The sequence below is a fragment of the Sinocyclocheilus grahami genome, unplaced genomic scaffold (genome assembly GCF_001515645.1).
Source record: "Sinocyclocheilus grahami isolate Dianchi unplaced genomic scaffold, SAMN03320097.WGS_v1.1 scaffold15.1, whole genome shotgun sequence".
NCBI classification, from domain to species: Eukaryota; Metazoa; Chordata; class Actinopteri; order Cypriniformes; family Cyprinidae; genus Sinocyclocheilus; species Sinocyclocheilus grahami.
Window position 1 is genome coordinate 3,695,809 of NW_015505194.1, and position 14,831 is coordinate 3,710,639.

The 14,831-nt window shown below is 38.9% G+C and overlaps 1 protein-coding gene across 2 annotated transcripts in view; it reads right to left on the reverse strand.

Moving 5' to 3' along the window:
- The window catches only part of kif26aa (kinesin family member 26Aa), a 78,205-nt gene that overhangs the window by 5,620 nt on the left and 57,754 nt on the right, over nucleotides 1–14,831 (reverse strand). For both annotated transcript variants that reach the window (XM_016294628.1, XM_016294637.1), the window contains 7 exons: nucleotides 12,079–12,270; nucleotides 10,591–10,684; nucleotides 9,536–9,798; nucleotides 8,496–8,679; nucleotides 5,710–5,869; nucleotides 4,978–5,140; nucleotides 968–4,010 (listed from right to left, as the gene is read on the reverse strand). In XM_016294628.1, the coding sequence (XP_016150114.1) occupies nucleotides 968–4,010; nucleotides 4,978–5,140; nucleotides 5,710–5,869; nucleotides 8,496–8,679; nucleotides 9,536–9,798; nucleotides 10,591–10,684; nucleotides 12,079–12,270 (4,099 nt within the window). The remainder of the gene's footprint in view (nucleotides 1–967; nucleotides 4,011–4,977; nucleotides 5,141–5,709; nucleotides 5,870–8,495; nucleotides 8,680–9,535; nucleotides 9,799–10,590; nucleotides 10,685–12,078; nucleotides 12,271–14,831) is intronic.

Below are 14,831 nucleotides of genomic sequence, written 5' to 3' on the forward strand. Positions count from 1 at the left end.
GTGAATGAACTCACTCTAAATGCGTACGCGCACTAACTTAGTCTAACCAGACTTCATCACGTCGCGTATGCGTGCCTCTGTATGTGTGTTTTTTGTTTAGTTTTTGCAATATACTTGATAATGTGATGTCTCACGAGTTCAGTATTTGCGTTAAACCTGCGCAGATTTGGCTTGCATGAACTTCCCCAAGAAATTAATGAGTGAACATAACTTACGAAAAGTAACCCGCATTTTTTTGATATTCTTCATATTCTGTGTGGTCAGTTCACAGCAGTGATAGAAATGAATCTTTTCCAATAACTTTAAATAGATTTTTACCTTTTATGGGCATTTTTTTCTTAAAGTACATCATCTTTTGAGTCAAATTCTTACATTTAATCAGTCAATTATAATAATACTCTTCGTGTGATATTGATTAACTATATGAATTTATATAAATATATAAATTTTCTGCTGCCTTATCTTGAATTATCTGATCATTCTTAATGCATATTAATAGGCTAAATCATGCAGTGAATGAACTCACTCTAAATGCGTACGCGCACTAACTTAGTCTAACCAGACTTCATCACGTCGCGTATGCATGCACTCTGTAGGTGTGTTTTGTTTGGTTTTTGCAATATACTCGATAATGTTATGATGTCTTACGAGTTCAGTATTTGCGCTAAACCTGCACAGATTTGACTTGCATGAACTTCCCCAAGAAATTAATTAGTGAACATAACTTACGAAAAGTAACCCGCCAAATTGGCTAGTGATTTGACAAGCGTTACCCGCCACAGCTGATTTTTACCCGCATTTGGCGGGTTGGCGGGTGTTAATTTCAAACCCTGATTACAACATACATTACAACAACCTTCCCTGTACTACCTATTTTCCTTTCAAACTTTTGAAGGTCATCTAATAAATACATCTTAAATTGATCACCAGTAAATAATGCCCTGAGTGGTTTCACAGTAAAACTCACCATTGGATCTCTTTTTGGGAGATTTTGAGGCCTTTATTCGACTGGACGTGGACACTCCACTTTCACTCATGGAATCATGGGCAGAAGATGCACTGCCTGTAGTTTCACTGTCCCTGATCATGCTCTCATAGCCACTGCTGCCTCCACTGTGATAAAAAAGTGCAGTGCGCCCCATGGCAGGGGGCAGTTCACCACTAAGTACACTGCTGTTGTCACTACCGTGGCCACTACTGTAGCGCTGAGGACGGCGAGGGGCCGTGATCTTGCTGTAAGGAGAAGGCAAAGGAGCAGCCAATGGTGTCTCGCTGGAAGTTCTGGCATCATTGTTGCCATCTGCTTGGTCAGAGCCCCTGAGCTGTTTCTTGGAGCTACCAACTGCTAATTCGCTGACCCGGCTGTTGGCTGCACGAATAGCTTGCTTTGTGCCCATAATAGTGCCCCTTCCTTGTTTAGCATTGGAGCCTATGACAGAGTGAGATGGGGGTTTTCCAGTTGGAGGTAGACTGGTATTGCGAGCAGCCGACGCAGCAAGGAACTTGGTAGAGGAGCTAAAAGATTTTGAACCAGTACTTGACAAGGCCTTTCCTTTGTTGCCATTCCCAACAATGGATCTAGGAGTTATACTGGCTTTTATATGTCCAAGCTTACAAATTCCACTAGTAGATGGAGGGGAAGTGGCAGTTGGTGTAGATATTGAACAGGGCGTCCCAAGTTTTGGCACCATTTTAGCAGATTTGCCAGTGCTACTGATACTGACATTACTGTTTTCCCTTGAGGGTACTGGTCTGGAACCCACTGAGGTTAAACTGTCACACCTTTCAAGGGACATAAGACTACCAAAATGCTTTCCATTGTCTCCTTTAGCATTATGTGATATAAGACTAGAAGCTGTCTTCAGGCTGGATGACTTAAAGCTAACGGATTCCCCTCTAACTCGAACATCAAAGTCCTCCTCAGAAACCGATGCTTTGGAGGAAGACAATCTTGTTCCATCATTACCTACAGACTTTAAGGCACTTGGAGACAACAAAATCCGTGTTTTCTGGTCGAGGCTTGACTTTCGGACAGGTGGAGCAGGGGGTGACATGCTTCCAGACTTAGGGAGCATACTACCTTTCTGTCCATTAGCTCTCTTTCCTAAGGATGAGAATTTCAGGCTACCAGTCGTTTGCAAGGAATCATTACCCCATTTCATCTCATTTGAACTATGGGGCACTGAGACCATGCCGAGAGTGGTGGCTCCTCTCTTGAGCTGGGGCATCTTGCTCAGGTCCCCTTTCTTAATGCTCGACTTCTCACAACCATCCACAACCCTTTGAGATGTGGATGACACATGTATTTTAGGAGGGCGAGGTACACTGTTGCTATTCCCGCCTGTCTTTCTAGACGGAATCCCACTCGTGCCATTTTTTGGTGGTTTGCTAACAGAGTTAAACTCTGAATTTCTGGCCGAGTGTAGCCCACTACTAGTGTGGGTCCATTGTTTATCTATTCTGCTACCTTGGTGTTGTAGCTCATGGCTGTAGCTACTGCTAGAAGATGCTGTTTGGATGCTCTTTCTGGGGAGTGTAGAAATGAATGAGATTTGGGCAGACTGTGAGGTTATGAGTCTATTAGATCTTATCAACTTTGGACCACCGAGGGATGATTTGGTACTGTCATGAGATAGAGGGCACTTAGATATGGACAATTTGTCAATGGCTGCAGAATCATAGTCTTGTTCTGAAAAGCAAATTCCACTGTCACCCAATGGACTATTTTTTCTTTGCTGGGAGAAAGATTCTTTGTGTAAACCACCAGGTAAATCCATCATGGAGTTGCTGACTGGTCCCTTGCGCACTCCCCTTGACGAGAGGCTCCCTTCAGTCTCATCACTTCTTGGGGTACAAATATTTGTTTTACAAGACCAGGAGCCGACTGAAGAGTGTGCAGTTGCATGTCCAGCTGTAAATTCCTCCTGTGACTTAGTAGTACCTTGGTTCAGCTGGGACCTGCTCATCTGGCATGTGTATGCATCAAACTCATCGTTGATGCTGCTGATAATGCTAACAGGCCGTGAGTGAGATGCCAGGGCCTGCAAAGAACAGTCTGTGTTGAAACTAATGATGCTGGATGGTCTCCCATTGTCTGGAACCAGACCAGCAGGCAGCTCTTCGACCACCATAAACACCAGCTCATCCTCTCCATTGAGCTCCACAGGCTGCTGCAGTGTAACTGTAGTCCTTAAAACATCCCTATCGAGGCACCTGTTCCTCAGAGCAGCACGTAGGTGGCTCACCTCCACAGGACTTCTGCTGAGGTGATGGGATCTGTCAGTAATTGGGGAGTCATTGCGTTCTCCCTGCCTTAGGGCTTGTTGACTCATACCTACTGGAGGTGTCCGTGTAGCTAAAATCGACTCGGTATTCAAAACTGAGGTCTTTGAGATTCTCTGCAAGGATGAAGAGGCATTGGGTTTTTGTATAGGTCCTCTATTAAAGACTTTCTCTCTCACAACAGGCTCTGAATCTTGCCTTAAAGTCGTGTTAATTTCAGATGTGGTCCCATATTGCAGGTGCGCAGGCTTTTGAAGAGAGGACTTGGCGGTCCTGGTTGATACAGAAGCCCCTTCTGACATGCTTTCCAGTCCACTTTTGGAGGCTGTCTGTTGGCCTTTTCCTTCACTGGTGAAAACAGATGTGCTGTCACTGCCATCAATACACTCAAGTCGTTCTTGTAACTCTGCAAAGGTGTTACATTTTAGGTGGTCCCCATCAGACTTAGGCCCCTCTTTTACACGCTTCTTGTTCAGGGAGGGAATGATAGGAACAAATGCTGGTGGGCCTTCATTGTCACTGAGTTCACGATCGGAGATAGGGGTCCCACCAGGCCCCACATAGATCACAGTATCACATGAGTGCTCACTACTGGAGGAGTAATCTGGGTCACTGGATAACATTGCAGGGTGGTCTGGGTCAAGTGCCACAGTCCGAGGGTAGAAGGGTCTCTGTCTGATGTGTCCTTCTTCACAGGAGCTCTCGCCTCCAGAGGAACTCGATGCATACTGAACAAAATAACATACCACACTGACATCAATATATCTTGGCAGAAAGCTCTTTCACAGCACATAATAATTTCAGAAACAGCATGTCAATATCAACAAAGTTGAAAAGTGCACACCAAAGGATAAGCTAAAATAGTTGTCAATACTATGCATAAGTTAGACAGCTAAAGGACTCTATAAAATATTAATATATTCTGTCAAAACAGCTTAATTATGGTGAAAATTGCCTCTGTGATGGGATAGGTTACATGCTGTTCTCTCTCTGGAATAAATACATTGATTACATTTGTTGATTACATGACATAGGTCACTGAGAAATTTTGCAAATTATCACCATAACATTTGTTTCTCAGACAAAGCATGAATTGTTATTTAAATCAAATACATTGATTACATTTGTTGATTACATGACATAGGTCACTGAGAAATTTTGCAGCTAAATTATCACCATAACATTTGTTTCTCAGACAAAGCATGAATTGTTATTTAAATTTTGAATGATTCTGATGAATAAAAGCCAAAATGTAATTTAGGAAAATAATGACAGTCATGACCTACTGGAGAATGTATACAGACAAGAATAAAATTGACAAAATGCTGATAAAAATAAAGACTTTCAGAAAATACTGTAGTCACTCTACCAAAGTCAAAATAAAAAATATATATATATTAAAAATGACTTTGGAAATATTATTGTTAGTTCAATTATTAATAATTAAAATATAGTTATTATAGTTATAGTATATACAGTAGTATATTATAGTTATATAGCATTTTCACAATTAATATTGGTCCAAAACATCTTTTTTTAATTAGCAGTTTTTACTTTTAAAGGTTCATTGCCATACTTACTGCCTTATATGGATACCTTGGTACCAGGAAGCAGTGCTTCAGTTTTTTTTAAATAACCATGAATACATAAGCATACATAATTCAAATAATAAATACATCAGTTTGAATCACAAACCTTGGATTTCTTCTTTCTCATGCGGTGAATACGGGAAGCAAGCTGCACAGTGGTGAGAGATTCGGCATAATTGGCTGGCGACTCAGAGATGTGGGCGATCATGGTGGTTCTACAGTTGATGTTGCCCAGTGATTCCCTCAGCAGCATGGTAAGCTTGCTGTCTCTGAATTATACATAAAAAATATTCTCGTTAGCCAAAAAGGAAGCTAGGCTTTACAACGTTCTGCCTCTTTCCCTCTAAGATCATTGAGAGGTTGTCTTAAAATAGAGGATTATGAATCATACTTGAATAAAAAGAATCCAAAGAAAATGATGCTCACTCTCTAGTGACCTGATTTGGAGTGTTTTTATTTTATTCTGTTGTGGAGGATGTTATTTTCTGAAGCCACATCTAAAAGAAAAATATTATTTTTCCCTGCTCATGTCACTGTATTAACTATCCCACCTTCCGGTGAGTATTTCTTAATTTTCTTTCAGCATAAATCTCTTACTCCCTGACCCACATTCCTATCAATACATCCCACCTCAAGTCCAATTTGCCCTGGCTGCATTCCCTCCCTGCAAAGGTGGCTAATTGGCTTCATTGATCTGAGGAGGGTGAGAATGAAACCCTTGCAGATGTAGATCGGTAGGACTCAGTGTGTGCTCAGAGACACATTTACCACAATTGACAGAGATCTATCATCTCCCGCTATTGGTTTATATTGATTAATTGAACCACAAAAGACATACCTGTATGGCACATGCTTGGCTCCATTGGCCAAGGCTAGGATGACATTTCCAAGAGCAGCCAATGACAGACATTGGCCTCTCCCTCCATCCCGTGTTTGACTCAAATCAGACTCACAACTGCCCAAGTCCAGAAGATGCAGACGGCTACGACTCCCAGACACTGCAAAGTTAAAACAGAAATTCACTCCCAATGTCAATGTTAAAGACTCTTTGGGTTTCCTACTTAAACACAGAGTTTAATCATTTACAGGCAACATCTTAATTCCAAAACCCTATACATAATCGAAATTTATAAAAAGCAAAGACACTCATGAAAAAAAAACATGTAAAGATAAGGTAAGACTTTTGTCCTGTTTGAAAGAGCAGTACATAGTTTCTACCAGTGGTATAATGTAACTGAGTAATAATACTTCGTTACAATACTTAAGTATTTTTTGGGAGTATCTGTACTTTACTTGAGTTTTTATATTTCAGGCAACTTTTACTTTTACTCCACTACATTTCCTAATTAAAATGTATACTTTTACTCCGATACATTTCCCCAAAGCATATTCGTTACTTACTACAAAATAAAGTCAGAAGAACACGGACTGCAGGAAAGCAGGTTTGACGAATCAGTTGTCTGGCGTCTGCAAGTTAAGGTGTGTTCACGCCATATCGGAATTCCCGTAATTACGAGATTCCAACTTGTAAAAAGCATTCACGCCCTTGTATATCACACAAAGAGTACCGTTTTTTCTGCAGATATCAGCATAACAAATTTAATAATCATTTTATACAAGTTCAGTAAAGTTAGCAAGTGACTTACATTTTAGAAATAATATTGCTTGTTTTTGCTCAATTTTGCCAACGAAAATAGTTTCAAACAAAGATCACAGCACTGTTTTGCATCTTTGAGCAATGTAGTTTACTTATTGAATGCTTTTTGAACGAATCGGTTGAATAAATGATTCAGTGATTCACTCATTAACACAGTCAAATGCTTCCTGAATGAATCAGTCGTTTGAATGAATCGGTTGAATCTCAATGACTCACTCATTAACAGTCACTTGCTGACACCTACTGGTGGTTTTAATTTCACATTTCTACAATTTTTTTCATGTTTTTAAATCATTTCAAATATCAGTATTCAACTTTTTATGTTAAAAACAAAACATTTGGCCTATTTATGCATCTGTAACTGCAGGTTAAATGCATCCATGTCCCCTCTGAGATACATTAAACTGTGTGAATACATCTAAATGCTATTTAAGATGCAGATTCCAGAAATGTTTTCTTATGCTGGAATGAAAGACACTATACGTACCGGATGAAGTGCTTCTTATTCTTACCCAAAAATACAAAATGGAAGAAAGAGTTAAAACTGAACACAATCTTGCTACTCAAGTTGTCTATGAATTTTTTATATATATATATTTATTTTCTTCTTTTCCATTTTGCATTTACTTGTACTTTTACTTTCAATACTTAAGTACGTTTAAGATTTTAAAAAATACTTTTCATACTTAAGTGCAATAAATATCACATACTTTAAGACTTTTACTCAAGTAATATTCTAAACGGTGACTTCAACTTCTACCAAAGTCATTTTCTGGTAAGATATCTGTACTTTTACTTAAGTATGGCTTTCAGGTACTTTATACTTTATACACCACTGGTTCCCTTTCTCCATCAGCAGTACCAAATAATCCATTAAGACAGACAGCTAATTTTGCTACTGTATGTTGGACTACTCAAATAGCGATGCTGAAAGCACAACTGCAAAATAAAATAAAAAATCAACCTACAAATGACTTAGTTGTCTCTGCACATTAAGCTGAGACAGGACAAATAATTTTATCATCAAAAAGGCTACAGGTACGGCAGATCACAGTGTTGCAGGGGACCTTATGAGATAGCAGTTGGATTTAGGATCTCTGCTAGGTAAGTGGTGATTCAATATCCTTGGCAGTCCATCAAACAGCAAGCAAATAAAAGTAAGTACAGCTAGTTAGATTACAGTCACATGTAGGTCACTAAAGTAAAATTCATTCAGTATCATTACAGAAGATGCATTTATTTCACACTGAGATGGAGGCCATTAACCTCACGTCGGCAAGATTTACAAAGCCAGCATTCAAAACAGAAACCCTCTGTGGAGCAGGAATGCAAACGAGCTTCTCATTTCATGCTGGGCTCTATAAACATCTCTGCAGAAGAGACTCCAGCCTCATTACATATTAAAATCTATTCTGGCTAGTGTCAATGGCCAGAACCCAGCTTGCATTGCAGCAATGGGAGTGCAATACTAATGACCATTCTAATGTTGACATACTGACTTGACAGGATGGCTACGCCCAGTAATGAAAATGTGCTAACCCTTCTTGTTAGCATTCTCGTAGAGCCGTTATCAGCGGGACTAAACTGAGGTAACTGATACTCTCTGTGAACATGGAGAGCATGATAATGGCAAAGTTAGGTATCGCCTGCCCTCGGTAGCAGTCTTCTCAAAATACTAATGATGCATAAAGATATATGATATGATTTCTTAGACAGCGATAAGGTGGTATAACTTAATTTTTGAGGTGGAGGTAAATTGCCTTTGAAGTTGAATTATTTAGAGCCCTGAATGTTAAGGCATGGCTGTTTAAAATATTACTTTAGCATTTCTTCTCAACATTAAAAGTCAAATATTATGCTCTTAAAAGACAAACAGCCATATATTAAATAGCTTAAATAGCTCATAGATATCACATTTCAATACAGTTTTCCTAAATAAATGTGAAAATGAGCACAGCGAGCCATACTTCCTGCTTTAGTGCTCTTCTCCATACGGTACTGGGAAATGTGTAGGGTGAAGAGCATGTGAGAATTCCGGCGGTCCTCTTCCTTACAGTCAGATCTGCTGGTGCTGCGTGCTGCCAGAGCCGCATCCAGGAAGAATGCTGCTCTCTCTGCAGAGTACGCCCGCAACTCGCTCTGGTTCTGCAGCTGAACAAATTTTGAAGTGAGAGTGAGACACAGAGATAAAGAAAGAAAAGGGAGACAGAAACAATTAGATTTTGATTAAATGGATTAATGAACATTATCATTTTGACAGTAGTCAAAGAAAGGTGACTTGCAATTACTGTATACTACCGGTTAGTACAATTCTTTTTAAAAAATAAATTAATACTTTATTCGGCAAGGATGCATTAAACTAAACAAAAGTGACAGTAAAGACATTTATAATGTTTAAAAAGGTTTCCATTTAAAAAAAAAAATATTTTGAACTTTCTAATCAAATGAAAAAATGTATCACAGTTTTCACAAAAATATTAAGCAGCACAACAGTTTTTAACTTTAATATATAATAAGAAGAAGAAATGTTTCTTGAATTTATTGTGATTTCTGAAGAATCCCATGACACTGAAGAAATTACATTTATTGATTTTAAAATATATACAAAAATTACATCTACATTTATTTATTTTAAAATATATTAAAATAAAAAAGTTATATTGTAATAATAAATTATAAACCGTTAAATTGTAATAATTTCACAATATTACTATTTTACTGTATTTTTGATCAACTAAATGCAGCCATGGTGAGTATAAGAGACTCAAAATATCTTACTGACCCCAAACCTTTGAACGGTAGTGAATATAAAACAAGACATAATGTTACACTCAATTACATTACATTTAACATTTTTTTTAATTTTACCTAAAAATTTAATTTATCTATTTAATCAATTCCCTGGGAATCAAACCCATGACCTTGGCATTGCTAGCACCATGCACTATTATTTGAGTTACAGGAACACTAAGTAGACCTACACATACTAAAACAAACTCTAATGCACCTGTGATCCACAGACCGGATCCTCTCGCAGGGAAATTCCTGCACCCTGACTGTCCTGGGAAGTCCCTGTGGAAAAGTCAGCCAACAGATCTCTCAGCACCTCCTCCCTGCCACAGATTTCCACAGCAGACACGCGGATGGAGAATCGTGTGCCAGTCTTCTCTTTCCTTTCCTCGATGAGCTTGAAGAGCCAGGAGATAGCACAGGGTGCCACACCCAAGCTCTGTGTAGAGCTGTCTCTGCCGATCATGGTGTAGCTTTTGCCTGTGAGGTAAAGGTGAGCTGTGGTGAAAACTGGCTAATGCTAATGAAAGATGTAACTGAACATTCGAGATTGGTATGACTGAAGATAAAATTTAAGTATTTACTCAATGTGAGGAAGACAATACTAATGTCCTTACATGGTTCTTATTTAGCTAAAAAATGGCATAAAATAAGTGAGAAGCATTTGTCAACATAGACATGATAAAAATTACACTGTCAACTGATTAACTTTACATGACTACATAATGATATAAGAGCAGGTCTATAATAGGATTTGTGTTAATAATAGGACTGTCCATGTAAAACACACCTAAGCTAATAAAACCCACAAGGATGTTAGTCATAGGAGAATATACCACGCTAAAGCAGAGCAAATGAGCAGCCAAGCTAACTATGGGGGATTGAAGCAGCATGGTGGGAGGCACACAGTCTCTCACAGTGAGGGGCTGAACAACAAGAGAGTATGAGAGAGAGAAACTGAGCACTTTTCAAACACAAAATGTAAAAAGAGGGCACTTTGTGTTCAGCAAACCGCTATTACTGCTCAAACACATATGCCCTCCCTGCATTTTCTCTGCCTCCTTGCTAGGAAATTTCAAATGCAGCCAAAACTGTGAAAAACTTTTCTTTTCGCCTCTTGTAGGTGATGGCTACTCCATCTAAAAATGGATTCTGAACAATGCATTATCTGTCAAAGTATGAGGGGTTGTAACAGAGGGAGGTGGGTTATCATAACAATAAAGTTAATTACAGTAAAATATGGGCTACTAGGTTGAATAGATGTTTACTAACCGAGGTTGGCTTGACCAAAACAGAAGATGCAGCCATCTGCCCCGTTGACCACAGACTGGATAACCTCGGCCACTGTCCCTGAGCACACCTCCGCCTGAGGACACAAACCCAGATTTAAACACTAACTCAAACTGTTTTACAGTATTAGTTGTACATAGAGTATTTCTAATTCAGACAGACAGATAGACAGATAAATTTACAGACAGAACAACAGATAGAACGACAGACAAAATGGTAAACAGAACATTAGATTGATAGACAGATATAAATACAGATGGACAGAATGAAAGAATGGACATCAGACAGATCAGACAGGATAGACAGACACATACATAAAACAACAGACAGACAGAACAACAGACAAATGTCAGACAGACAGAATGACTAAACGATAGATCGAATGACAGACAGACAGAAACACGGACAGAAACAGAGTGACAGACAAATAGACAGATAGAATGGCAGACAGAGCAACAGACAGAACAACAGACAGATAGATAGAACAACAACAGAAAAACAGACAGACAATACGACAAAGAGAGACACAGACAGAACAACAGACAAACAGAACAATAGACATGTCAGACAAACAGAATGATGGATCGAATGACAGACAGTCAGACAGACAGTCAGAAACACAAACAGATAAATGGACAGACAGAGCAAAGATAGATTGAATAGCAGCTAGAGCGACAGACATAATAACAGACAGATAGATAGAACAACAGAAAAACAGACAGAATGACAGTCAAACAGAACAACAGACAAATGTCAGACAGACATAATGACTGAAAGATAGAATGATAGACAGACAGAACAACAGACAGACAGGCTGACACATAGATACAACAACAGACAGCCAGACAGATAGAATTACAGACAGATAGATAGATCCTTGCGAACTTGATCCTTGCTCATCCTTGAAACTTCCCAAAGAGATGCAGAATACAGTAAGGACACAGATGAAGATTTCAAACCCTGGAATTATGTGTGTATTTTGCAGCTTGAGGAAAGCTTTGACAGTATTGTTGTAAGAACCACCTCTGATGTATGCTCATTCAAAACCTCTTTTGTTCTGAACAATGTGGGGTAGTCATTGATCATCAGACCTGATGTTTCTAGGACAGGAAACCCAAAGACTCCAAACTCCCAAAGAGTTCAGGAGGAAGCAGAGAAAAGAGCTCTGTTATCTTTTCCTCTGAGATCCCTTCAGGCGCTGTGGGCTCGGAACGATAACCCCAACTCACCAACACAAACCTTTTATCTACCTTGCTAACCAAGCAAAACTGAATATCTCCCTAATGCAATTGCTTTGATCTCAGCATAGATGTCCTGCCTGTTTGACATCAATTCTGTGAAGATTTTTGTTCAGTATAAAATTATAAGTACAGACAGGAAATAGGGAATATCTCCTTAGTGTAACTTGTAAAATGCTTGCTTTTATTACTCTGATTGCCAAAAATGCAAGTTTCTATACCATTACTGTACCTGTGAAGCATCTTGGGTAAAGACAGCATCAAAGGTAAACATCTTTGGGGTGGGGGCAGAGGTGGAGCGTGCACAGGTGGGTGGCTCACAAAAGGTCAGCTGTTTCTTATGGCCCTCTACCTTGAGAAAGGACATGGATTCTGAGGTGTCTCGTGATCCTTTGGCAGGGCATATCCTCACCATTACTTTCACCTGCAAAGCACACAGTTATACTCATATCATAATTATATTCCTACATAATTTTATTTGTGACAAGTTATTTTTGAATTTGCGGCTGAATTCAAAGCATACGGCTGTAATTGCACCCTCCCACCCACTAATTCTCACAATTATTGAGTGGTTTGAGAATAATGTCTTTCAGTTTCCTGGCCAAGAATGCCCCTCATACTAGCAAAGTGGAAAGCATGTAATCAGTAGAAGATGAATACGGAGATTCCCAAAGCCCTTCTGCTCCCACTTAGAGAACATCCTGCTGTAAAGTGTGGCTGGAAAACAGAAAGCAGACCCGCCATGTTCTGACCAGACACTTTATAGAAACATTATATTAAAAAATATATCAAATATATCATGTTTTCCACAGAAATAATAGTAGTAGTAATATTGATGATAATAAGAAAGGTTTCTGAAGCACCAAATCATTTTATTAGAATGATTTCTGAAAGAAGCCTGCTGAAAATTCAGCTTTGATCACAGGAATAAATTACATCTTAAAATATATTAAAATAGAAATAGTTAAATCAAAAACGGTCATAGGAATGAATGATAGCAAAGTGAAACATGACTGAAGCAGAACAGTTTATTATTACACCTACTTAATGAAGCAGTAATGTACTCAACTGTCTGTGTTTAACACCTTATTTTATAGCTCTGCCACTAGGGACACTTTCAGCAACAAACAGCCCCTGAAGTTTACAGTCCTCCACTGAGATAAAGAATTCAATTGGCAGACAATAAGGATCTCTGTTGCCCAATCAGGCTCACTATGTTCCTTACTTATACTGACATGTTTGGCATTAAAGACTGTTACAGACTAAGCTTTGCCTTCCAAGGAATAGATGGAAGACCAGCAGCTTTTAAAAGTCACTTTGTACCCTAGGCAAGATAAAACAAATCCAATTGTAAAAACACTTTTTTTTTTTACAACATAGGGATTGACATGGTAGTCCAGAAAAGTTATTTTCACAAGCTTGGGGATCCAGGTCCAATAATACAGTGAAATGCAATGACATACTCCACAACATCGAATGTCGAATGTTTGAAATAACTTCCTTTTGTGATCTGATGTAGCTTCTTATCACAGAATGAGACAGAACATGTATTCTATACTGTAGATAGATAGATAGATAAACAGACAGACAGATAGATCAACAGAAAAACAGACAGAAAGGGACAGACAGGGCGATAGACAAACAGAACAACAGACAAATGTCAGACAGACATAATGACAGAACGATAGATAGAATGATAGACAGACAGACTGACATAGAACAACAGACAGAATGACAGACAGATAAATAGATCCTTGCAAACTTGATCCTTGCTCATCCTTGCAAAATGTATTTTGTCAAAAATGTATTTTGTCTTTTAATTACTGAGTTTTAAGCAATTAATTTATCAGTGATACAATTCAAATCCATTTTTTGGAATTTGCAATAAAAAAGGCAAATCAAACTATTCCCTTTAGTGCAAAAGCACCAGAGATCTGTCAATCAATCATTTCCACACAGATTAACTTCCATTACCCTCACTGCATTACCGCTGCCTTCCCACAATCACCTGTTACTCTCTACATGCCGCACTTTGACATTTCCTTCTTCCAAAAATAAAAAATGAGAGTGTTTATACCCATTTCCTTTACAAGTGCCTCAAAATCAGCAGGCAACATACTTCAACTCAGTGGAGCTTATTAGCAATCACTTCACTGTCTTTTTCTTGATAAAACTCATTAAACACTTGCAGCTGCCTGCCTTTGGTGTGACTTTAGAAAACTTTTTTAATGCCTATTGTGCACATTTTCCAATGCTGTGTTTGCACAATGCATCAACACAATCAGGTGCACAATTAAGGGAAGTAAAATTCTTTATTCACATAGCCATCCAACTGCAATGGATATGAGGATGATGTAATAAGCTGACTTCTCCAGAGATGTCTGGATGCATTTCAAGGAGTAGCTCAGGTGACCTCACCGGTCTTAATGAGCGAATCATCTCCCTGCAGACATGACGCCATTAAAAACCTGCACCACCTGCTGGTGTTTATGAGTCAGCAGTCTATTATAGCATCTAATGCTAAGAACACACATTATCTTCTTACTTTCCCACAGATGAGTTGTCTTAAACCAGACTCTAATGGGTCCCATATCTTTGAATTTATTTAGAGCGCATCACCTGTGCTGGAGGAGGGTCATACGTGGGTCAATGCAGTCTTCCATGGCTTTTAAACCTCCAGGGAGTTTTAAGGAAAGGAATGAGTTTGTTACCCAAAATAGCGGCAACATGCTGAGATGCTCATGATGCTCTAGAGAGTCCCATAAGAGAGTATATATGGAACTGTCAGTTACATGTCTAGATGTAGCAGTATATGTTCAGATGTTTCAAAGAAGGCACAAGGGCATGACCTCAGCTCATTGGGTTAATATTAAGCAGATGCTCTTCATTCAAAGTGACTCAAAGTACACTAATTGCAGGAACAGTCCCCTGGTGTGACCCGGGATTACGTGCTTTGCCTAATGGGTACCAACATGCTTTAGCATG